General features: G+C 39.6%; 1 protein-coding gene across 1 annotated transcript; it reads right to left on the bottom strand.

Annotated features, from left to right (window-relative positions):
- Positions 1–1987: 1987 nt before the first annotated feature.
- On the bottom strand, positions 1988–22063 carry cbln1 (cerebellin 1 precursor). Its single transcript, XM_030732032.1, has 3 exons — positions 21380–22063; positions 19884–20003; positions 1988–3891 (listed from the first exon to the last, which is right to left on the bottom strand). The coding sequence occupies exons 1-3, from the start codon at positions 21635–21637 to the stop codon at positions 3694–3696; spliced, it is 576 nt and encodes a 191-aa protein (XP_030587892.1). The 5' UTR covers positions 21638–22063; the 3' UTR covers positions 1988–3693.
- Between the last annotated feature and the right edge of the window lie 1593 nt (positions 22064–23656).

The following is a 23656-nucleotide window of genomic DNA, read 5'->3' as shown; positions in this document are numbered from 1 at the left end:
CAAATATTTGCTATCTAGTAGCTGAGTCATGGTAAAACTTGAAAAAGTGTGATGCAAACCAGAAACAGAGAACATCCTTCAAGGTAAAGGTTGTGCCTCACGGCTGCAGCCTACATGTTTCAAAAGGTGCAACTTTTTTTTCTTTTTTTAAGGTAAAAGGTCTCCATTTCCAGTTTGTGTTGCACTTTTCATGGTTTCACAGGTGCTTGAAGAGTAGTTGACAAGCATTTGCAGGCAAGTTGGGGGTCTTCCAAAGCAACCTGCTAGCAACCAAAGCAACTGCAGGGAGGTTTTCAGTGCAGCACTGTATACCTCTTTGCAATCAATCTCAAGTGTAGCAACCTTAAGCAACCACTTGCCAATCAGGAATTCAGATTTTCCCTAGCAGCCTGTGGTTACCAGGGGGTTACTGGTCTCAGGGGCTGTGTGACTGGGTCCTTAACAAAGCAGTTGCATACCTCATCCTCAGAGCACTCACTGCCTTTGTATTAAAAATAGAGAAAAAAAAAGGAGCTGGACACAGAGACAGTGATACAAAAAGAAACAGAGAGAGAAAGAAGAGCAACGAAAGCTTCTCCAGCAACAAAAAATGGCTTCACATTTTATATTCCACAACTTGAATATCAAGATTTAAATATTTGCCAATATAGAATTTGGCAATTAAAATGAAGATGTAGAAGAAAAATAAATACCATTGAGATGGGTCTGAAAAAGAGAGAGACAAAGACACTGAGGCAGATACACTGAACAGAAGGAAGTTAACGGAAAGATGTGTAAAAGGAGGAATACAGTGTTGGGAAAACAAGCAATGAACGGAAGACATGAATTCAGACAAAAAGAACAGTGAAAGCAGGAAGAACAGGAGGAAGGAGGGATCAGGGGGAGAAGAAGAGGGGAGATGATGTTGATGTTTTGCTTGTTATTCCAGCACTAATTTTCCCCCTGGAGCTCATTAGAGTCTGGAGAGAAACGAACCACAAAACCTTAAAAACCAACAGAGTGGGGAGAGAAAGAGAGGCAGAGAGGGGTGAGAGAGAGTGTATGAGCATTCAAAATAAATAAATAAATAAATGGAACAGGAGGAATGAGAGTGAAGGACCAGGGGAGACAGAAAGGAGGACAGAGGTAGTGGAGAAGAAAAGAACAAAAATCAAGTAGATTTAGGGATAAAGTGTTTGTACAAGTGACTCTCTGAAAACAAACAGAGGTATGGAGGAGACGGTCCAAAACATACACACACGTACACACACTCACACACAGTCATATACAGTGAACACAGCCCACCTTTACACATGTCAACCAGGGAACGTGTTTGTTTCTGCTTGTTTTCAGACGTTTTGCCAGATTCTACAGAATAAACGTCCAGGACAGGCTTAAAGTAGGTTTAAGAAAAATAAAAGTACCATTTAGTTTTATTGATTTCTTCAGAGCAAATAAATAAGAAAACAGTAGATAAATTGATTTGATTGATTCATAAATCAAATATTGTCATAGTCTAAATATTCACATGTAATTTACAGTCAAATAATAATAATAATAAAAGTACTTTTAGCTATAGTTTCTTTTATATAAGTAGTAGTCTCAGCTTTTTTAGCCACAACTTGGTTTGACCCAAAACAAAAACAAGAAGCATGTTTTTAATCAGAAGAGCAGAATGGCAGCCTCAGGTTTCCACACAATCACTAGTAAGTTTCATTTAGAATATTTTTTCATTATATAACACTGAAGTACGGAAATACAGATACTGCAGTCATCAACCAGATTAAGTTTCCAGTATTAGTATTACCATTATTATCATCATAAAACCAGGAGAATAGAAACAGTGGCTTAGGTTTCATTATATTTATATATCCATTTGTATGTATCTTATATATACTGTGTACGCATATATATATATATATATATATATATATATATATATATATATATATATATATATATATATATATATATATATATATATATATATATATATATGATTTTATAAAGTTGAGGGTTGTTTCAGTGTCCACAGTCCACATTGAAGAAAAGCAAGGAAGGATCCGTGCTAGGAGGCAAATGAGTACAGCAGCAGATAAGAGTACAGACATGAGGGAGGGGAAAGACATGGACTGTTGAGGAAAGGAGGATGGAAGGGATAACAGATGTGTACAAAAAAAGAAGAGAAATCTGCACTTGTGGGTAAACAGCATAGTTGAAGAGAGAAAAGGGATCCTGGAAATGGGATGCGATATGAAAAGAAACAGTGCAATGATGGTGAGACCATCAACAGAGGAAGAGAAAGAAGCAGACTGACTAAGGAAAGATGAGAGTGTGGGGAAAGGACGGATGGACAGAGCGGAGCTGGATTCAGATGTTTGTGCGTTGGCCAGAGTGATGATTAAAACAGTGAAGGAGCAAAGTAAAGCATTACTTTTTTGTTTGGCTATGTGACTTGCATCAATAACAATGTTAGGTTCATTAGATACAGACACATGAGATTGACAGAAAAGTACTCGATCAGAAACTGGATATGGTTTATTACATTTACCTGTTCTGTCATCTCCTTCTGTTTTCTGCTTTCTTTCTCCCCGGTTACATTTTGTATGCAACTTTAGTGACTATCTACTTACGTACGACAAGTTTTAGTGGCTGGAGGGTAAACTGGATGGCAGAGTGAGTGCAGATGAGTTTTCGCCAGCAAAAATACTTTTGTTTATTGTAGGAAAAGGTTGCGGCTTTGCCTAAATACACACAGTAAAGTATTTAACTAAGATTCTGATCTTTTCCTGACCTTGACCCTACTGCTACGAGTGCTTAACAATAACCATTAGAAAGTTTAATCCTGCTACATGTAATGATTAAATAACAGACAGCAGGAGCGATGGAGAGGAGAAACAAGAACAAACTGTAAATTGATCATAAAAAGCGAATGATTGTAATGATAAATATAAAAGACGGCTTTACAGGGAAAGTAAATGCTTCCATATCCCCTGATTTTGTGATCAGAGTTTACTGTTTACCCTATAAAAATGATAGTTTAGCTTTGGGGAAGAGGCTGATCCAAAATCAGTGCAGTTTATGTCAAGCATAAGAAAAACACAAATACACATATGGGCACGGTAAATGGGGGTTTGTGGGAAACAGTTCCTCAAGTAATATTTGTCAAAGCTGATGTTGATGGTGATCAATGAATAAATGACTGGATTAGTGAGCGTGGAGGATGGGAGGGGAGGGTTACTCGTGGGCTTCAGAACACTCTGGACCATATAAATGATCAATTGCGTCTGTCAGCAGAGAATAAAAAAAGTTTTGGCTGTCCAAAGCTGCAGTCAAGCCACAGAGAAAACAGAGGGAGGAAAAGGATGCATGAAAGGATGGATGAAAAGAGGAAGCAAAGTGAAGAAGCTGACCGTACACTCTCATGTACTGGTTCCATAATTCTCTGACATCACACTTTTCTATAATCATGCTCATATCTCTCTAACATCTCATCCTTCCTCATCTCTCCCCCCTCTGCAGCATCCCAAACAGAAGTCTGTTGTCATTTCCCTCTTCTGCTTTCCCGCCATCTTAGCCATGTCCTTTTTCTTTTTCCTGTGCCGCTCTTCCTCCTCCATCTGCCTTTTCATCATCTTCGATTTGCTTTCCAGCTTCCACCAGCTTATCCTCCTTTGTTTCCACCCCTGCGCCTCCTCCTCCTCCGCTTCCTCTCTACATGGGAAACACCAGGAAGCCAGAGAAGGTGGAGTATTTCCATCCTCCCATTAGGTTTCCTCTCTCCAATTTGAGGTAGGCCCGGTCTCCCTTCTCCATCTGGATCAGAACACCATTGCTGGCTGCCTCGCGTGTCACATCCTGGTCACCGGCAAATGCCGAAATCACAGGCCAACCATTGTGCATCAGGCTCACCTGGATGAAAAGGACAGATAGTGTACAGAATGAAAAGTGGGGAAAAGCTCATAGAAGCAGGATCATGTGGTGAGAGACTTCCAAAATACTCAAATAATGATGCTCCCATGTGGATTAAGAGCATCATATTTTGGGACTTTTTAGTTGCCATATTTTAAAGATGAAATATATGCAATGATATTATTTGAAGCTTTGCGCTCTGCAGTCAGCGCATTATCCACTTGTAGAAGATTTAACAAAGACTTAAGAAAGATATTCACACACACACAGTGCAACAAAACACTCACACAGTGTCTGACTCAACAAATGTTTCAGTGGGGAATAACATCTTCTTCTTACAGGGAAAAGTAGCTGTGAGTGATGTGTTCCCTCCCTTCCCGGGCCAGCCGGCGTTTAAACCAGACAACGGCTTTCATCGCTTCTCTTTGGAGCTACAGCAGAAATACAAGCACTCCCCAGATATATTTCCCCCCCTTATGCTTCACTTAAATAAAATCATTGATTCATTCTACCTCTGGTACCAGTGTGCTAGGAAAACAAACTGAAACGAATTTTTGGGGAAACGTCTGTTTATGCAGGATCACACTTTATAAACCCTGTGAGATTATAGACCTTCCTGTGAGAAGTCTCACTGCAACCAGATAAGAGAAGCAACACAGAGTTATTGTTGTACTGCCTTTCTTGATGTTCTTGTACAAGTCTTGTTTTTACAATACTGTGAGTACATGTTTGGCTGATGCACAGACTATCTGTGAGTTTGTGCCACGGCTCATTTGTGAATATTTTTAAAATGGATTATAAGGTATAAGATGTTAATATCTGGATAAAATTAATTATTTTTATGCAGGAATCACTAATGAGATGAGAGCTCGGTCTTCAGCTCACACCCAGCACCGGAAAGCGGCACATGAAGACAGCGACCTGAGAAGGATGCTTGTTGTTTTTTTTCTTCTGGCATTCACAAGGCTGTGTGCGGTGAAGGCTCTCACCAGGGTGAAACTGTCAGCACAGAGTTCGACTGCACATTCCTGCAGAAACAACACGAACTGTGTTGTGTTTTTTTTTTTTTTTGGTCACACAACACAATCTTTGCATACCACACCCCTTATTCACAGGATTTACCCCACTGAGGCTTTGTCTATTTCCCCAAAATGAAAATCAAGTTAAAAGGTTGTCTTTTTGACACACTGATGGAGATCCAGAGTACAGTACTGCAGAGGCAAGTGGTTACAACTATCTAAAAATCTAGGAATCTATAGGGGGCTGGAAATGCACAAGAAGATTATCTTGAAGGGGAAATCAACCATCGGTATTTGATTTTTGATCTTCTGAGTTCCAGAACTTTTTTGGTAACAGGAAATGTAAAATAGTTAATGTAACGGAGTATAGAGCATATTGTATTTGAAGCTTGGATGTAGACAGATTAATGGGGGGACTGCACTAAATTGGCTGTTCATAATATTTTTTCCCACTACACAATATTGCTTTATGAGTGACAAAAATAAAAGCATTACAAATCCCCAAAATATATTTTCACCTGCTGCATTGACAGCTCCTCACAACAATTCATATTTTGCATCTTAAGTCAACAAACTCACGTGTAGTAGTGTTCTATTTTGTAACAAACTAACTGTAATTTAAGACATTTTAGAGATAATGCCTTCACAGACCCAACCTCATGCAGGGGCACGTTAGCTGTGCACATGCATCTTTACAATATCTGCACATTAGTCGGGGTTTTCAAGGTAGAATACCTGTTTTCAAATAGAATTTTACACCTGAGCTCTAAAGATGCCCAAATATTTCTGTATGCCCTCGAGGTAAAAAATTGTAAAACTGTCACTAACTGATGGAACACAGTCATAAACATCCCATAATTATACACTTATCCAAGTCATTCTGCCTGATGGTCAGGAGAGTGAGTACGTGTGTGTATGTGTGTGTGTTTGTGTGTGGGCAGGAGATGGAGAGCCTGTCAGAGTCAAGGGCTCTCTTGGCCCAGCACTCCTCTTAATAGCAAACTGAACATGGCGACTCAGACTGTATATGTGTGTGTGTGTGTGTGTGTGTGTGTGTGTGTGTGTGTGTGTGTGTGTGTGTGTGTGTGTGTGTGTGTGTGTGTGTGTGTGTGGGTGCATGTGAATAGCCAGCTTGTGAATCTGATGGAAACCACTCAGACTATACTTAAATTATTTTTTTTAATTGTCACAAAGGAAACATGGCACAGGTCACGGCAAAATCTACATTTCACCATAGGCTGAAAATGTAGCCACTGAAGGCTGCAAAGAGTTTAACACAAGGAGTGGTTTGCTTATGTTTATGTAAGATTGCAGTACTTACCTTCAGATTTACTTTTCATTTTGACATGTAGCAATTTAGCTCCTTACATTCCCCAGTACCATCAGGCTAATAAGTTCTGTCTTTAGTCCCTGAGCTTAACATACTAAACAAGATAAATGGGAATTACATTAATTTAAAATTATGTATTAGCAGAAAGACATATTTGTTGCCATGTATATAGTATCAGTCATAACCACTCACAACAACCACCATAGGCTCACTCACGGCTTTCAGTTAAGTTAACTAGTTACAAACAACAAAGATATTTTAGTGGCCAAAATAAAAAGTTACTGTTTTGTGTCACATAAGCTTCCATACTGTTACATTAATTGAGGTAAAAAGGTATCCGGAAAACAGAAACTTAAAGCAGACATTCTGGGCTAAATACACTGATTAACTATTATGCAATTCAAACCTGCAGGTGAACTCAAATATTCATCTGAAAATTCTACTAAAACATGATTTGCTAGTAATATATTAATATACATGAAGCATGAAAAATTTCTTGCCTCCCTTTGGCTAATGTTTGCTTGCTCGGTTAGGGTTAGACGGTGGGTTAGATAGTCAGTGTAAGACCAAACTTTCAGGCTCAGAGCCAATCAGACACAAAGTAGCAGCAGGTCAAACTCTGCAAGAGACGCAAGCAGCTCATTCATAGGAGAGTTATTCCAGAGATTATACTACAAGACTACAAAAATGTATCCTTCAGTGTGGTGGACAATCTAGTCAAGTTTGCCGATAACCAATAATTTCCCTTGACAATTCATCTGGTAATGTTATCACAAATACCAGCAACACTACTGTATGCGTCGAATTGGAGATGGTGTTCGGCATTTCTGTTGCAACTCCAGGCTTCTGACAGTTAAAAGAAAAAGTCTGCATTAGCATGGGTCTTGATTGATTACAATCATTACGGTGCTTCCAAGAGTCTTCAATCACTGAAGAAAGATGAACAAGAAGCGCTTCAACACAAATATACAAACATCAACATTGGATCTGATCCTGCTATGCAACCTTCACCTTCATCAATAACTGCATCACTCCAATTTAGATTTGAGGGGTAATGACCAAAGGGAACAAGTACATAAGTAGGGAAAACTAATACACCTCTTAATCTGACTCATTTCTTTAAGATCTTAAGCAGTGCTTGATGGCTACTAAATATGAATGTATGAACTTATATTTTTATTTATCACCTATTTCTTGTTTCAAATTAAAAAGAACATATCAAGTACTTCCTCCACCATGAATGCCAAGCTGGGCCCAGTACACTTAGAATACAGATGAGGAACACGAAGCTAAAGAGGACATTTCATGTGGAGAGAAGCTTCCGAAGACTTCAGGTTAGCCTTATTAACCTTCATATCATTATATAAAATAATCATTAGAAGGGACACGATGGGGGAAACAGAAAAAAAAAAAAAACTAGGCAGAGATAGCAGGATGGAAATATATACAGACAAAAACAGATAATACAGAGACAGATGAAAAGTAGGCCATTAAACAGAAGAAGAGACAGAACAGACAGAAGAGGAAAACATGGATGGAGGGGATCAGGGAGTAGGAGGGAGGGGGGGGGGGGGGGGGGGGGGGGGGGGGGGCATGGTTTGTGTCCAGTGTGCGTGTAATGCTTCCAAAGAGAGACAGAGATGGCAGACAAAGAAAAGCCAGCATCACCACATCACTCCGTTACCCTCAGATAAACACACGAGCACACACAACTACCCAGCCATTCAACCAAGTCACTCCTGGGGACACCTACAAACCAACTCTCCATTCCCCCAATCCCACACGGTTCCCCACATATACATAAAACGCACACAGACTCGCTCCCCATTTAAGTCCAAATGTGTTCCCTTGTTGTCCCTTTAGACCTGGAAACTTTAAACGTTGCCAGGCGTCTCTATCAGTTAAAATTGTGGTGGAGGGTTTTTTTGGGTTTTTTTGGAGGGTTTTTGGCTTTCGCACAATGGCATCAGTTGTGAAGCATCGCCACACGTACTCTGTTAAAACATGATGATTGGACAATGAATGGACAGTGCCAAACGGCTTGTGTGATATTTGTCCAGCCAAGTCAGGCTCCAACATCTAAAAGACAAGAGCAGCTTACAAATCATTTGATAGCATGATGATGATTTTAATTCATTCTTTAACACATTAGGTCTGCTCTATGTAGATTGCCAGAATATGAAAAAAATATTATGGGAAACAGTGAAATAAAAGCTATTTTTCAGATCTTTCTGTAGTACAAGCAGAGCCTGAGAGGGTCCGAGTGTGGTGTGTGATAGTGATATATGGTGCTAATAAAGTTGTGACAGTGGCATTGGAAGGATGAGACTGTGGTCACCACACACAGAAACAGACACACACACACACACACACCTGTATGAACAACAATAATGCATTGGTTGCGCTTCTATGTGGCTGTCTACCCACCCCACCCACACACACTTTCAACTACACCTACACCCATTCAATTAGCAGCCATAAATATAAAAGCATGATAATAGGGCTTCGCGTCATGTCAGACTGCGATCGATCTGCATTCATTAATGCATAAGCACCAATTAACTGGCTGAGTAATGGAAAGAAGAGACAGAATAACGAAGGAGAGAGAGGACGGGGAGGCAGAACGAGGAAGCACGGAGAAAGGAAAAGAGAGATGCTGCACTGGCAGGAGAATGTTGGAGACGAGCAAGAGATAGCAAAGAGAAAATTTGTCTTTCGATATGTAAATAGAATTTGTCTAATGTCTCAGTGCTGCACTTAATGTTTAACGACATGATGACATCCTGTTATTGCATCATCAATTCCTGTCCAGTTGACTGCCTTGACATGACAATGATACTCTTCTGGTTGTTTTTCTTTTTCCCCCTCTTTTTAGCTTTCTCTCTTTCTCTACATGCTTCTCATCTTTCTTTTTTTCAACACTCTCCCTTTTCTTTCATTTCTACATCCTTTCCTTTGCCTTCCTTTTTCCCCCCCGGCAGATCTTTTGGATTCTTTCATTTTGATCCACACTTTTTCCCTCTCTTTACTGACAGAGACAGAGACAGGGTGATGATACATAAGCTACATAATGGTGCATCTGTCTGAGGACTGTGACACCCCCTGTCTTTAAAACAGCAAGTTTCCAAAGTTTCTGAAAGTTTTTTGAAAAGTTCTTCCAGGGTCATTCTGGAGACGGGTACAGATAACAAAAACAAAAGACGCAAGAAACAGGAAGGAGGTGTACCTGGGTAAAACAAAAACTGGCATCAGTGGGTGCAAGTAAGGATAGATAGACTGCATATACTGTACACAGTCTACATATGTCAAAGTGCACACAGGCACTGCTAAAATGATTCAACAGTAATACTGTTTGAAAAATGTTGAATATATTAATTGTTGAGTTAGGCCTACAGTTAGCACTGAATTAAACCGATGAAAATCTAAGTCAACTGAAATTGTTCTTCAGCTCACTATTGGTGCACTGAGTGCACTGTACCTGCTAATCTTACTCCCCTAATTTTCAAAACTAGAATCATATCAAGTGATTCCAGCACAAAAATTATTGAGCGCTAACACTGATGGGCTTCATGGCCTGAGCAAGAAATTAAACAATTTGCATCGTGCCACCCTTTTTCAGAAGTTCTTCCACAAACTTTACTGTCATCGCCCATAGATTTTAATTCAGGGTTCTTTAAGTGCCACGTCTCTCATATTTTGTCTCTAGCTTCATATCCCACTCAGTGGATGTTCCAACCATTGCATAATGATTGACAGAACAAATATATTTAATCACACACAGTACCTTCAAACAGAAAGCCGTTTGCACTGAACATGAAAGTTGTCGAAGGATCCTAACAAAATATTAGGCCACTGTAAAAGAGCTGTTTGGAAAGCTCACACTTAACCTCTTGGCCATCCATTTTAACAAAAAGCAGCCACAATAATGACTTCTTGTGCTTGAGCGGGGGGGGGGGGGGGTAGCACAAAGGCAGTCCGCGGGGTGTCACAGTGGGTCGCTGTCCGAACGGAAACCAAATTCCGCTTTAGTGTCAGTGCCAGTTTGGAGCTGCCTATGAGTAACTGTTGAGGTAATGTAAACAGGTAGTCTGTTCCACCCACTGCCAAAATAATGGACTGATTCTGGAAGGCTTTTAATGCAGCTCTGCTTTCCTCACGAAAGTAACGCTGGTGATTGTTCGACCAATAAAGGATCTTTGCACATTAGCAATAGGTTATACTAGGACAAATGAACAGCATGAAAACACCTGGTGCAACACTGAATTAACAGAAGGACTAGTGGCAAAAAAGCACCTACAAAGGAAATATGCATAGAAGACTGCAGTGATACCACTTCTTAATGGATCCTGTTAAACAGTAAATCTGAGGTTGCTGGCTAAATATATATCACCCACAACGAGATACCTACCACGCAGAGGAGGAAATTTATCATTTCCTCTAACATGCTTTGAATTTTGGGGAGAAAGCTTTCACTGTTTCACAAGCTAAATCATTATTCGAATCTGGAGCATCTTTGCTGTAATTTAGGTCATCTCTGTGTGTTTATTTCCTGCTATCGACCATGTTCTCTATTTTCAGATTTTCTGCTTTTGTTGATACGGCTTTCCATTAGATTTTGAGGAAACAGCAGTTGCTTTCTAGAACACAATAAGGAAAATAAATTACTAGCATGCGACGCTGAGTGGGTAATGGTTGTGTTTTGTAATCATTTAAAATAAGCATGTTTTTGTGTTTGCGTGGACTCGGTGGAAAGGAAACTCCTTTCCACTGACACAACTGAATACTGCTTAAAAGGATTATGGTATTCAAAATGATAAGTTACGATTACTTTGAGGTCAAAGAAAAGCCAACTATCAAGCATGTACACCCAGTATATGCACAGAAACAAAGAGTTTTTGTCTAGGCTGTGAAAGTTATTGTTAACCCAGATATATGTTCATAACAAATATTACAGAATGTATGCTACATATCTGACAATCCTATTTTAGAAAGTGCTATAACACACAAAAGACAGATCTGGCCTCTCCAGTCTTCAAATGAATTAAGTCTCCATCAGTTCCACAGTGATAACTGCTGCTTCTTCTCCTTTGCCAGCTGTCTGACTGTCACTGTCCTTAATTTCTGCTTCAGTACATCTGATTGTTTGTTTGATAGCAGGAAGCCTCATTAGGAATGAATTTCCAGATGCCATTTTTGAAAACAGGCACAGAAGAAATAACTCACTGGCTAAAGCAGGTACAGAACTTTTAAAATGAAGCACACAAATGCTGTTGTCACAAAGTCAACTATAGTTGAGCCTATTTCTACATCACTAAATTACATTGTAGTAACACTACATCATCAGATGTAGTGCTTTTGATAATACTTGCTCTATTTTAGGGTAAAAATAAAGAAATAACTGCTGTTATTATGAATTTTGTGTGAGCCTCATGCTGAGCAGGTTTGAGGTAACATGCCTCTGGAGTCTGGGGATTTGGTGATCTCCTGGCAGTTCTAACTTTTAATACCCATGAGAAAATCAGAATGTGTTATCTGTGGTGGGTATCTACCACACTAAGTTTTTATCAAGCTGAGTTCAGTCAAACTGAACAGCGGGACCCTGTGTGACCTGCAGTGTGTGTTTCATTGAGCTTGTAGTAAAAAGCTCAACTCTAGAAAAACATTATCTTTCATGTCACCTGATTTTGTCCCCATCACTTCTTCTTTGTCCGCTGCGTTCGTGTGTGTCAGACTGAGTGGAGAGGCTGCAGCTCAACCCTAAATTACACCGCATCATCCTGACTGTTGTTGTCAATCTTTGAGAAAAAAAAATTAGGGCTTTTGTGGTTGCTATGTTTGATAAATATTTGTATACATGCTCCTACATGCATTTTAGTTTGTACACATCCATTTTTTAATTTTTTTTTTTTGAGCCTTAAAATTGTTTCTGTAGACAACCACACTGTGTTACTGTGTTTTTTGTGTCTTGTTTTCCTTGGGTGTCTGTTTGCTATGCACTGATGAAGCTCTGACTGCTGTTTGCACAATTAAGGAATACTTAAAGGAGTGCTAAAACTGCGTCCCAAGTTAATAACTTATTCTGAAAACCTGATATTGAGGTGAGACTAAAATTGATGGGATACAGAATTGGCAAATCCCATCAGCATTAAAACTGTAAGGCTGCACTCAAGACACCAGTAGAGCGGCTGCTTTGCTAAAGCAGCTCCAGACATAAAGAACGCTGGATTTCTGAGTGTTTTCTGAAGTTGCAGGTGTTGCACCATTTTCCTTTTTACGTAGATTATATAAGAATTAGCTGCATTTTCAGTAAATGCAGTAAAACAAGCCTGCATTTGCCCTTTCATTCATGACCAGAGATCACAGAATCTAAACACAACACAGCATCAAATATGATTTCACAACACGGTCAGCTTTGTCATTATTAGAGGATAGCTCTACCAGCTATGTTAGAAGTAACAGCAGCATAGTTTGGCTAGGTGCTGTTCTGGCACCCGTACCATTCAGCCAGATGTTTTGAGGCATTTGCTGCTCTTTTCTGACATGTTGTGTTGCAAACAATCAAATTAATGACGACTGAGCAGCTTCACTTTCAAGAATATGGATTGGCACATGCTGACTGACTGTCATCCACTGGCGCTAATTATTGTTCTCTGTGACTGATCTAAAAAAAAAAATGAAACCGTATTTATTCAAACAGATGGAGGCAACCAGAGCAAAGGTCAGAAATGAACTGAACTGTTTATATCACAGACCCACACAGGCACAAAAACAGATCTTAACAAATGTCAGCAGATCGCACCAGTCTTCATCAATACTGCCTCAGGGAACAACATCATTAATTTGAGGAAACCACTGGGCAAAGCCTTCAACCGTCATATTTTCTCACTGGTGCGAGGGAGCAATACATGCAACTCTGGATGTGTTGCCAAATGTCATACCATATGAAAGATAATTAAGACAGACCATTTGAAAACCTCAACGACACCAGATGGCCCTATGATTCTCTTTAATATTTACATTACTCACACCATAACCCAAGAGGAAGTTTAATATACCCACAATGTCCTAATGACTCATTTGTGTCTTATTAACTTTGTTCAATTTAAAGAAAAATAAATACCCAAAGAATATTCAATCAATCCTCTCCTTGACACGAGCACAAATCAGTGTAGTCTTTTGGAAGACCGAGGACAGGTTAATTAAATAAATATGACATCAAGCATCTGGCTGGCAGACTGAGTCAGTGTGTATATGTGTGTGTGTGTGTGTCAGTTTAATACAATCAAGTCGTACCCCCCATTTTACAATGGAAAAGAATTTACAATGTAAATAATTTAATTGAAAGGATAAAAATATAATGTCCTTTGAAGCAATGAAAACAGTACTGTGTGTGTGTGTGTGTGTGTGTGTGTGTGTGTGTGTGTGTGTGTGTGTGTGTGTGTGTGTGTGTGTGTGTGTGTGTGTGTGTGTGAAATATATATTAACAGGAGAAGCTCAGAAGCTTCTTCTTTATTAAATGTGCAGAAAATAGAAAGTTTGTATTTCTATGTAAATCATGTGATTCTATCTATTAACTACCTCTCATAAATATAACAATGGGAGGCACATATTTTTCTAAGTACAGTATGTTCTTTGTATTTGCCTGTTTAACACACGGACTTCCTAATTTGTTAATACATCACTTTAATCTGGAAGAACAGACTTTTCTAATCAAATTATTCATCTTCTGACAGTTGATAGCTATTACCACACAATCTTCTCCCAACCAAATTCATTAAAATGTCAGACTGTACAAAAGAACTAATGCATGGCATACGCTGAAAGGTGACTTTCTATTTGACCTCCTGGCATATTTTTCAAAACACAGCCAAACGGCATAGCTCTGCATTCATAGATTCTTATTAGCGTTGGTTGACTATTGATGAGTATCAGTTAATTGGGAAATTTGCATGATCTGTACACTATAATTACCATGAAGTACTTCCAAGAATAGAAATGGGTGAATGTTTTGTATCACACTAATGTATATCCAGAGAAGCTTATTAAGGAATGTGTCTCTTGCTTAAAGTATCACCCTGGATGCATCCTCACTGCCTTTAACACCCAGCATAATTATTTTTGGCTAGCAAGATTTTAACAAATGTATTAGATAATTTAATAAATCATATTAATTTTGCTTCTTGAAGCATTTTCTGCACATTCTCACCTTTTACTGGGTATTTAAGGGGAACAGAGCCAGACAGGCACTTAGGAGATAGGGACAGGTATGACATACATCACAGGAATAAAACGAAACCACAGATGTGTGCACTGTAACCATGGAGCTAATAGGCCACTACCAAAAATTAAAGTTGTTTACAAATTTTGTACAAAGAGATGGTAATGAATACAGGACATATTGAGATTTTCATGTGAGGATGGCACCAGATAACAGGATCACCCAGTGCATAAAGGGAAGAAATATGTATCAGCTTAGTCCATACACAATGTGCTGTCCATGCAACAGTTTTTTCATGTAAAATCACACATGTGACATATATGAACCAATGTCAGTGGATATTTGGCATTTCCGTGGATAAGTGAAAACTTTGACCTGCTGGTGATGCAGGGGATCGTCAAGTCTGTGTGTTATGTACGCTACACTTCTGCTAATGTGAATAAAACTGTTCCTACATCCATACTGCAGAGTTGTTTCTGTGCTGTACCACCCTTGAAATGCATTGTCTGTGCGTAAGACTTGACAACTACCAGAATATACTGTCTCTGCAGCTTTCTTTCTGCTTAACCCAACCATACTTTCAAAGTCAAGAGAACATAAGAACTGATAAGATGTTTATTTATGTGGCTTTGACTCGTCTCATTTTCCTGCATCTCCACTGTATAGAATAAACACTATCTGAACCAGCAGCAGTGGAGTAGTGTTTCTGTTATTTATTTGTTATATTTCATATAGCTCATTCTGTTTGCACTTGTGGTGCAACAGATCAATATGCAGTACTGTCTGCTACCCAAATATGCTAGTATTTCTTACATTGTCTTGGTCTGGGTCTGTTATTTTAACTGTAGCAGAAGTGAGTCAACTATTTCCTGTTCCCAATTAAAAAAAAAACAAAAAAACTCTGGGCCAATTCTGGTTATAGTGCTTAAGGCAAATGTATACTGTCCTCTTTCTTCTCTGCTCTGCTGCTTTGCCCGGAAAATGGCAGAACTGAGCCAGTAATTCAAACATCTTTGAACCACAATCTTGTGGAGTGAAGGTAGAAAACAAAAACAGACGAGAGCTACATTTACTTTTTTTATGTTGCAACTCTACATTATATACAAGTGAGGCACTTTGAGCAAGTGACAGGTGAGCCTTTGCTAACTGGCTACAAATGTGTCATCTTGGTTTCTTTTAGAGTAACTGCATGATTCACTGATCCTTATTACTCTGATACCAGGCACCGGTGCAGCCCTTCAGTTGATCCATTAAAACAAGCTGTTTTAGCTCATCTCCTTTTAAGGCCAACCTCCCTTCATGGCAACTTTCTCACGATTGGCTGCACCTCACAAACACAAACAGAATATCTGAACAGCAGATGGGCGGGCCTTTTGTGCTCAAAGCCACCACAACATGCCTGAGATGACCATATCAAGGATATTTGCTGTATTTGACATCATAAAGAGTCAAGAGTAGAAGTGTTTAAGCATTTAATGTTCCATTATTAGAAACTTAAGTCATCTTTCATTCAATTCAATTCTGAATTGTGTCAGACTAGGCAGGAGGCTCTTTTGGTCCTAGCTGGAAACTATGAAAAGACGGCATTTTCAGGATTTTTTTTTTTTTTAACTTTTTGGCATGATAATTATTTTCCACGTCTTAACACAGTAATAACAATTTAAGACATCTTACTGGTAACAATTTATCACTTGAGGTAAAGTGGCAAGCCATTTTTGTGTTTGTGTCTCATACATCTGTTGGCTGTAGTGGAAAGCTGCACGGAGGAGTCATACTATATTAAATAAACTGTTTGAGGATATTTAAGTACGTTTAGATGGGACGTGGCTTATGCAAATTTCTATCTCAGCGGCCTGTGCACGTATCAATCTTTAAAAGTGTTTTTAAAACAGAATTTGGCAACACTTTAATGAAGTGGTGCTTGTTTGGCATAAGCACTTGAGACATGACAAAAAAATATATTTTAATCAGAGAATGGCCCTATGTAACACAATAACACATATAATGCCACTTATAGATTATATTAGAAGGTTTGTTTATACACTGGAATTTGCTTGGAGTGTACACCTGTCAAAATATATTCTTATTTATTAAAATGGATTTTTAATAATGTGTGTTCTAAAAAATAGATTTGGCCAAAACTGTTTAAAACTATGCTCTTTGAAATATTTTTAATACATGTTACTATGTACTCAGAATAATTACTTTTTAATGTAACTTCTTGGGCAGCTAATCAACTGTGGATACAGTCCACTGAGATCAAATCTAAAATATCCAGAATCTACTGCTCAAAATACGGAGTGGTTGAATATTTAAAGTTTGGCTTACACTTTATAAACTGACCTTCTTTATAATAAGTGAGATACGCATCACATGAACCTGAATTCATGTGTCACAGGAAGTAATGATGATGGTGATGGTAAACATGCATTTCAGTGTCAGCGTGACATAAATGTAGCAAACTGAAATAATACTGGACCCCAGTGGTATTACTGTTATAGCGTACTGTACACGGTGACTGCATTTTCTGCACTGCACACCTGAAATCATGTTAATGAGAATAAACAAGGGTTAACACTATAAAAGTTGAAAGGATTCAGGTTTGTTAGGGACATATGCAACTGTTTGGTCTAAGCCCAACAGCTACATGTAAAAGGTAAGGGTTCTTATTATTGGGGCAGTGTGCTATCAGCACCTTGAAGTCAAGCCTCTGGGTTTTTGCTTTAAATGGGAAAATCAAAGTAACAGAAAGGCCTATAATACACACAGCATGAGGCATTTTAGCTGTGTTCTTTGTGTCACTTTCAGAGCTACAGGCCAGCTTTGACTTGAGGCTTTTGTGAAAGCCACTTCTGATTGCTCAGATGCTTAAAATACTGTTGTAAAATATCCCCTTTTTACACTGTAAAACCACACCAGACTGCCATATACGTTTCATAGTACTCCACTGGATGCTTTACTGGCAAAACTATAATTGCTTTCAGCTTGCTAAAATTAATATTCAGTACACATTTCACAGAGATAACTGAAACCAATTTTTAAAACAATGTGAACATTTACTTAGCAATAACAAGCTGTTGATAATAGACTGTCAGCTTGTTATTTGTTGCTGAGCAGTTGTCAAAAAGCTTATTAACCTCTGTCTAATACTTTCAATAATTTTCAATAGAAATGATCACACTCTTCAAAAATACAGCAAAAAAAACCCCCATATAATTAAAAAGATAGCCTATTAAATCTGAGAGTAACTCTTAAGGACTCATAGTCTACCTGCATCTTGTGTGGCTGTCTTACTGATATGTGAGCTCTCGGTTTCAAGCCACAGATAAAACATTCAGGGTTTATGACATGGGATTTATTTGTTTTTTATTTCTAATAATAGTACAGTGACACATGTTGGGAATGCAAACAGTTTCACTAGTGGCAAAATATTTCATATGTGTATAGCAAGTGATTTTTATTGTTTTTATTTTATTGTAAATGAGCTACCTATTAGCGGGCACAGATGACTAGAGTGATAAGAGTTCCCTTTAGATCTGAGAAGATGCCGCATTTCCTTTGCAATACGCATGTTTAATTCAGAGGCATAAAGCAAAGACACCCACATCACCTTTCTCAACCTCACAGATAAACAGCCAGATCCGTGCACAGGAAAGGCCTGATGAGAGCTGGAACAAACTGTTTATCCTTTCGTACATGTATGCAGCATCTACTAATCAATAGCAAGTCATGAGATCTGGCTTTTTTCCTATCTCATTTGCCCCTGCTGAATATTTCTTTTTCTTTCTCCATTATGTGTCCTTTTCTCGTTCATACATTTCTATCTCTCCCTTCCATTTCTATCATCCCATTTTCTCTTTACTTTCATTTTCCTTTCCTTTGTCCTCTCATTACACCCCCCCCCCCCAACCTCGGGCTTCTTTTCCATCCCCTTGCTGCCCCCCCCCCCCTTTTTTTTTTCAAATTTACTCTCAACTGCTCTCCTTTTCCTGCTGTCTCTTGTCTCCTGCATGCACCACAGTAGCTGCCTCTAAGGCAATCAAACAGTGGGAGTTTTCAACACAGCAGATGCGCTGGATGGATGGGAGGAGGATGAGTGGAAGAGGTTGAGGGTGAGCAGCACGCAGGCTGGATGCTTGGAGGAGAGAGGACAACCTACACCGGTCTTTTTTATGTCAGAAAGCGTGCCAGAACAAAGCTTTTTTCTAAACATTCAGAATCAGTTTTCAAGAGTTATTGATTTAAAAATGTTTAAGACTTCAGAGGGTTTAAGCTAAACAGGACCTCCAAAGCCCAACGCATGTGCTTTTAAAAGCCTAACTAACAATATCTCACAGCTACAAATGGTAATGTGACAGGTATCATCACCAGATTTATTTACATCAGTGTCAAGAGTCAAGCGTTTGCCATCAAACATCTTCTGCGTACAGGAACACAAAAAATGACTGGAAGCATGTGGCAAGCTCGACACAGCTTTCCCTCTCAAATATTACCCGCCCTCCTTGTTGTTGTTATTGTTGTTTCTGCCGCTGCCATGCTAATTAATTCAAGACTCCAATAATAATGTATAAGTAGCAAAACATAATGCCAAAGCCTCAGGGAGCCAACAGCATAATTACACAACGGATTAAATTGCAAGAGTTACATTGTAATTAATGCTGTGTGGCTTGTAAAGTGTCATCATGTGCATGTTAAACGCTAGAAATGGGCTCAGGACTGCTTAAGAGCTTCCTATCACTTGACACATCAAAAGAAATGTGGAGACTGCAGCTAAGGCATTATAAGAGGAGTTATTAGAAGAGTTGTGATGGAGCACACTGCAAGCAGCGCATGCGAGTGAGTGTGTGACAAACGAATATAAAACATGTTATTTCTACATAAAACCTATTTGCGTGTGACTTTGAGTGCTTGAGGGAGAAAATTAAAATGCCTCTCTGTGTTTGCTCTCTTCAAAATGTACTTGATGTTTTAATCTTCTGAATAATCAAAAATCTCAGCCAGCCTGCTGTCTCGTTTCATCAAGAGAAACAGAGAGAGGGAACCGTCGCTGTCCGCGGTGCTGAAAGTAAAGACACTGGAGCCACGCGCCCCTCGCGCTCACCACAGCAGCCCCACCCTCCTGCTGGTTGCATGAGCTTCATTTGGCTCCATCCTCTGTGCATGTATTGATTAATTATGATTGGCCCGGCAGGTGGTGGAGGGCTAGCTTTCATCTGTTAACGGCCGCCTCCGTTGTTGTCTCCAGGGAAGGACATCGCAAACATCTAATGACCGCCAGTGCGGTTGATGTTCAACTTTTATGGGGAAAGAACAGCCAGTTGTCACGCAGTGTGGTCGGAGAGCAGAAAAGCGCACACACACACACACACACACACACACACACACGCACACACACATAAATGACAAACACACAAACAGGTGTTACCTGTATAGTTTGACGATTGTAGACTTTAACTACGTGGAAGTTAAAACTGTAAATTCCTTTCCGTGGCGCAATGAAATTACTTCTCTCTTCATCAAAATTTCTCCCAACATTTACTAGAACCTGAAAGAAAGAAAGAAAGAAAGAAAGAAAGAAAGAAAGAAAAAAAGAAAGAAAGAAAGAAAGAAAGAAAGAAAGAAAGAAAGAAAGAAAGAAAGAAAGAAATAAAAAAGAAAGAAAGAAATTCACTGATACAACTGCTTTAACAGGCTATGTGAAACAGTGTTGCAAACAGCTAAAGATATTTTTATTTAAAAAGTGGCTTGAGGTGGACACAAACTAAGTCACGCTCCCCTTTCTAACAAGATGTATTCTTATGACACTTCATCCAGAATTTCCTCTTGTTTATGTGGCATCAAACCTACTAATCTATTCATCCCACGTGTTAGTGATGCAGATTCAGGTTTCTGGAGCAGACTCTAATGTTGAGTCTCTGTTGAGACTCTAATGCCCCCCACCCACCCCAGACCACACATTCAGATTCATTCATGTAAAGGGATAACTCTCAGCTTTTTATCTGGGATTTTTCTCCTTCTCAGAACTTAATGGGGAATGAAGGGGAACTTGATCAGTCTTTCAAATGAATTTTTCAATTATGCACTCCTGCAGCCAAATGTCTGGTTTTATGGATGGAGGCGAACTATGACGTGTAATTGAACGGCAGTTTGAGGGAGAATTAACCTTTAGCGGCAGCCGGATAGGATCTCGCTCTCGTGACCTTCCCTTACTAAATTATTTGGGGAGATGTCAGTTCTCATATCCCATACTGTCAGCTCAGAAAGTTGAAATATTGAAAAGCCTTGCCTACCTGGCTACACAACCACTTCTGAAATGAAATATATTACCTAAAAAACGAATAGATACCGAGAATGCTTCACATTTAGTTATCTCTCCGACAACCTGTACCAGCGGGGACGAGATGCATCTGCGCACAGCTCCAGTCACTGTGCCATATATCTATCCCCCACGTCAACCTGGTTACTTGTTTTTTCGTCTTTCTAAAGGTCTTACGCAACATGTCTGTTGACTAAGTGGAGTATTTATTGCGCACAGTCTAAATTCGTTGTTTGGAGGGGTTTTTTTTAAGGTGCCGCAGAAAGGCGAAGTCGAACATTCTTGCGGTGGTCTGAGGTGCAGGGAAATAAATGGCAGTTTTATTTCTGATACCTTTGTAACAACGACTAAATTACACTCCCCCACCCCCAGCCTGCCATTAATAGGGGAAACTGTCGTCCCTTCTTATTGATATAATTCACCTAAACAATCAGGTATCATATATTCGACACAACAAAAACACTTAAACTTTTGTGCGTGCTGGTCTACAACCTTCCTTCTTCAGGTAGTAATAAGAATACAACTAAAACTGATGGCTGCAAACCACAGTGAAATTGGCCTTCTTTTCTTCTCTGACACAGTGGAATATATATTTTGCCTCCTACCCGATCGAAGTAGATGACCATAGTCCGGTTGCTCATCTCGGAGGGCTCATGGTTGGTGTTCCGGACTGCGGAGAACGCCACCTTTGCGCTTCCCGAGCGCACCGAGATCCCGAGCGCCGTGCCCGTGGGGTCCGAGGTCGGGTTGGAGTCGCACACCACTAGGCACTTTCCCTCCAGGACTATTGGTTCCGTCTCGTTCTGAGCGCGGACCGGGCTCGCCGCAAGCCACGCGGCACTTAAAAGGCAAAACGCCAGCATGCCGGACCGGAGCGGTGAACTTCTTCAGGTCGTCTTCACACCTCAAACCGTGGGTCTGCTCCCCTTTAAAAAAAAAGTAAGGTAGGAAGAATTTCCCACTGTTCCCCCGATTAACCTTAAAAGGTTCGTTTTACAACTGGGCGCCACTCCGCTTTCTGGGATTTAATTAGCCTACTGTAAACTCCCTGGCAGAGAAACCAGACGGTTTAGTTTTAGGCGTCTCTCCTCCTTTTTTTTTTCAACAATTAGTTTATTAACCCGTATCTCCAGGCGAGTCCCCAGTTTTCACCTGTTCTTTTCCTCTTTTCCCACTTCTCAGCAGCTTATCTGTCACTTGGAAACACAATAAGCAAGAGTCGTGCGCGCAGCGGAAGGGCCCTGGACGAGTGACGAGGCAGCAGAACTCATAGCGCAAAGGGGGGAGCTCCGTCTGCTCTCTCGCGCGCGCTTGAATTATTGATATGTGAGATATGAGCGTTTCAAACACAAAAGGCTCAGAAGGGACGCGGCGCGCGAGCGAAAGATGCTCCCGCCCAGGTCCCACTTTCTCTTTTTTTTTTTTTTTTTTTTACAGATCCCCCTCCTCCCTCCTCTCCCTCTCTCGGTAACGGAGACTCATCATCGGATTAGCGCGTGCGCGTCTTCGATATTTTCCAATCACCGCGTGTCGACCGCCCCCTCCCCGCCCCACTGCTTGAGCGAGCCTCTCTCTCTCGCTTTCTCTTTCTGTCCCTCTTCCTGCCTTGCTCCATCCCAAACTCCTTTTATAATCTCCATCTTCATCTCTCAGTACAAAACAATGCAATGCAATAGGTTTTATTACCATGAATGTAAGTTGATTAATAAGACCATATTTACCATAGATAGATAGATAGATAGATAGATAGATAGATAGATAGATAGATAGATAGATAGATAGATAGATAGATAGATAGATAGATAGATAGATAGATAGATAGATAGATAGATAGATCCCTTGGCAGCTATAGAAGATACCAAAATGAGGTGTAGCAATGCAGAAAGTGTGCCAAATGAGCACCATGGGGAAATAAACCAGTGGGGACACATAAACATCACAAGTACTTTTCCTTAAAGATTATTCCAGTGATTTAGTGCGCCACTTCCATAAACTGCCCTGTAATGAGGGGTAGGTGTATTGATCTCCAAAGAATCAATGCATCCAGTACAGTGTAAGAATCAATGCTGCATCAATAGAAAAACACACATGCAACATCACAGTCTGGTTACATGAACCCTTTTCTTAGAGTTGTAGTATTTTTATCTCTGCTACTGCTGTTCACACAGTCAATATTTGTTATTTACCATTAAATAATTTGGTAATGATTGAAATATAATCAGAAGTATCTTATAATCCCTGGACTTAGATTTGGTTGAAGTTAGTTCTTGTTTATTTTCAGGAGCTCTGTTTGCTTTATGATTTCTTTGTTCTTAGATCTGTTTATCATATAGGTTTGCTCAGTTTCCTGAGCCTTTAGTGTTGCTTGTATTTTAGTTCTAGTTACTGCTTGGATTCATAGAATCTGATCATTCCCCTCACTGTTGGATTCTGTGTTACTCCCTCTGTTATGTTCATTCATATTTCTGGTTTCTGGTTTCAGTTATTGTTAATTGTTTCCTGCATTGTTTTGTGCTTAGTTTTACTTCCATTCCTATCTGATTATCTTTATTATCTACACCTGTGTCTAGTTTGCCTCACCTGTTCCTTCATTAGCATTTTGTGTACATGAATCCTGCTAGTTAGTTTCCAGGTTGTTTTTGTTGTTGTTGTTGTTGTTGTTGTTGTTGATAACCTGCTGTGGATTACTTGTTCTTTGGAGCATCAATAAAAATAAAGGTGTACTTTCAGGTGTACTTGAGAGTCCTGCATTTGAGTCCTTACTCAGCACTTTAAGACAATATAGTTATTACCAAGGTTATTACAGCGAACTAAAATTAAAAGTAGGGTGTGAAAAATTTGTTTTCATTAACAAAAATAAAAATGGAAAGCACACTTTTGAA

The sequence above is a fragment of the Archocentrus centrarchus genome, chromosome 6, assembly GCF_007364275.1.
Source record: "Archocentrus centrarchus isolate MPI-CPG fArcCen1 chromosome 6, fArcCen1, whole genome shotgun sequence".
In the NCBI taxonomy this organism is placed as follows: domain Eukaryota; kingdom Metazoa; phylum Chordata; class Actinopteri; order Cichliformes; family Cichlidae; genus Archocentrus; species Archocentrus centrarchus.
This window is presented reverse-complemented; position numbering and strand designations above follow the sequence as displayed.

Coding starts and splice junctions, on each gene's coding strand:
- cbln1 (XM_030732032.1), bottom strand. CDS start 21,637: ATGCTGGCGTTTTGCCTTTTAAGTGCCGCGTGGCTTGCGGCGAGCCCG. Junction 20,004..21,379: donor TGGTCATCTACTTCGATCGG/GTAGGAGGCAAA, acceptor TCTTTCTTTCAG/GTTCTAGTAAATGTTGGGAG. Junction 3,892..19,883: donor ACAATCGTCAAACTATACAG/GTAACACCTGTT, acceptor CTTTTCATCCAG/GTGAGCCTGATGCACAATGG.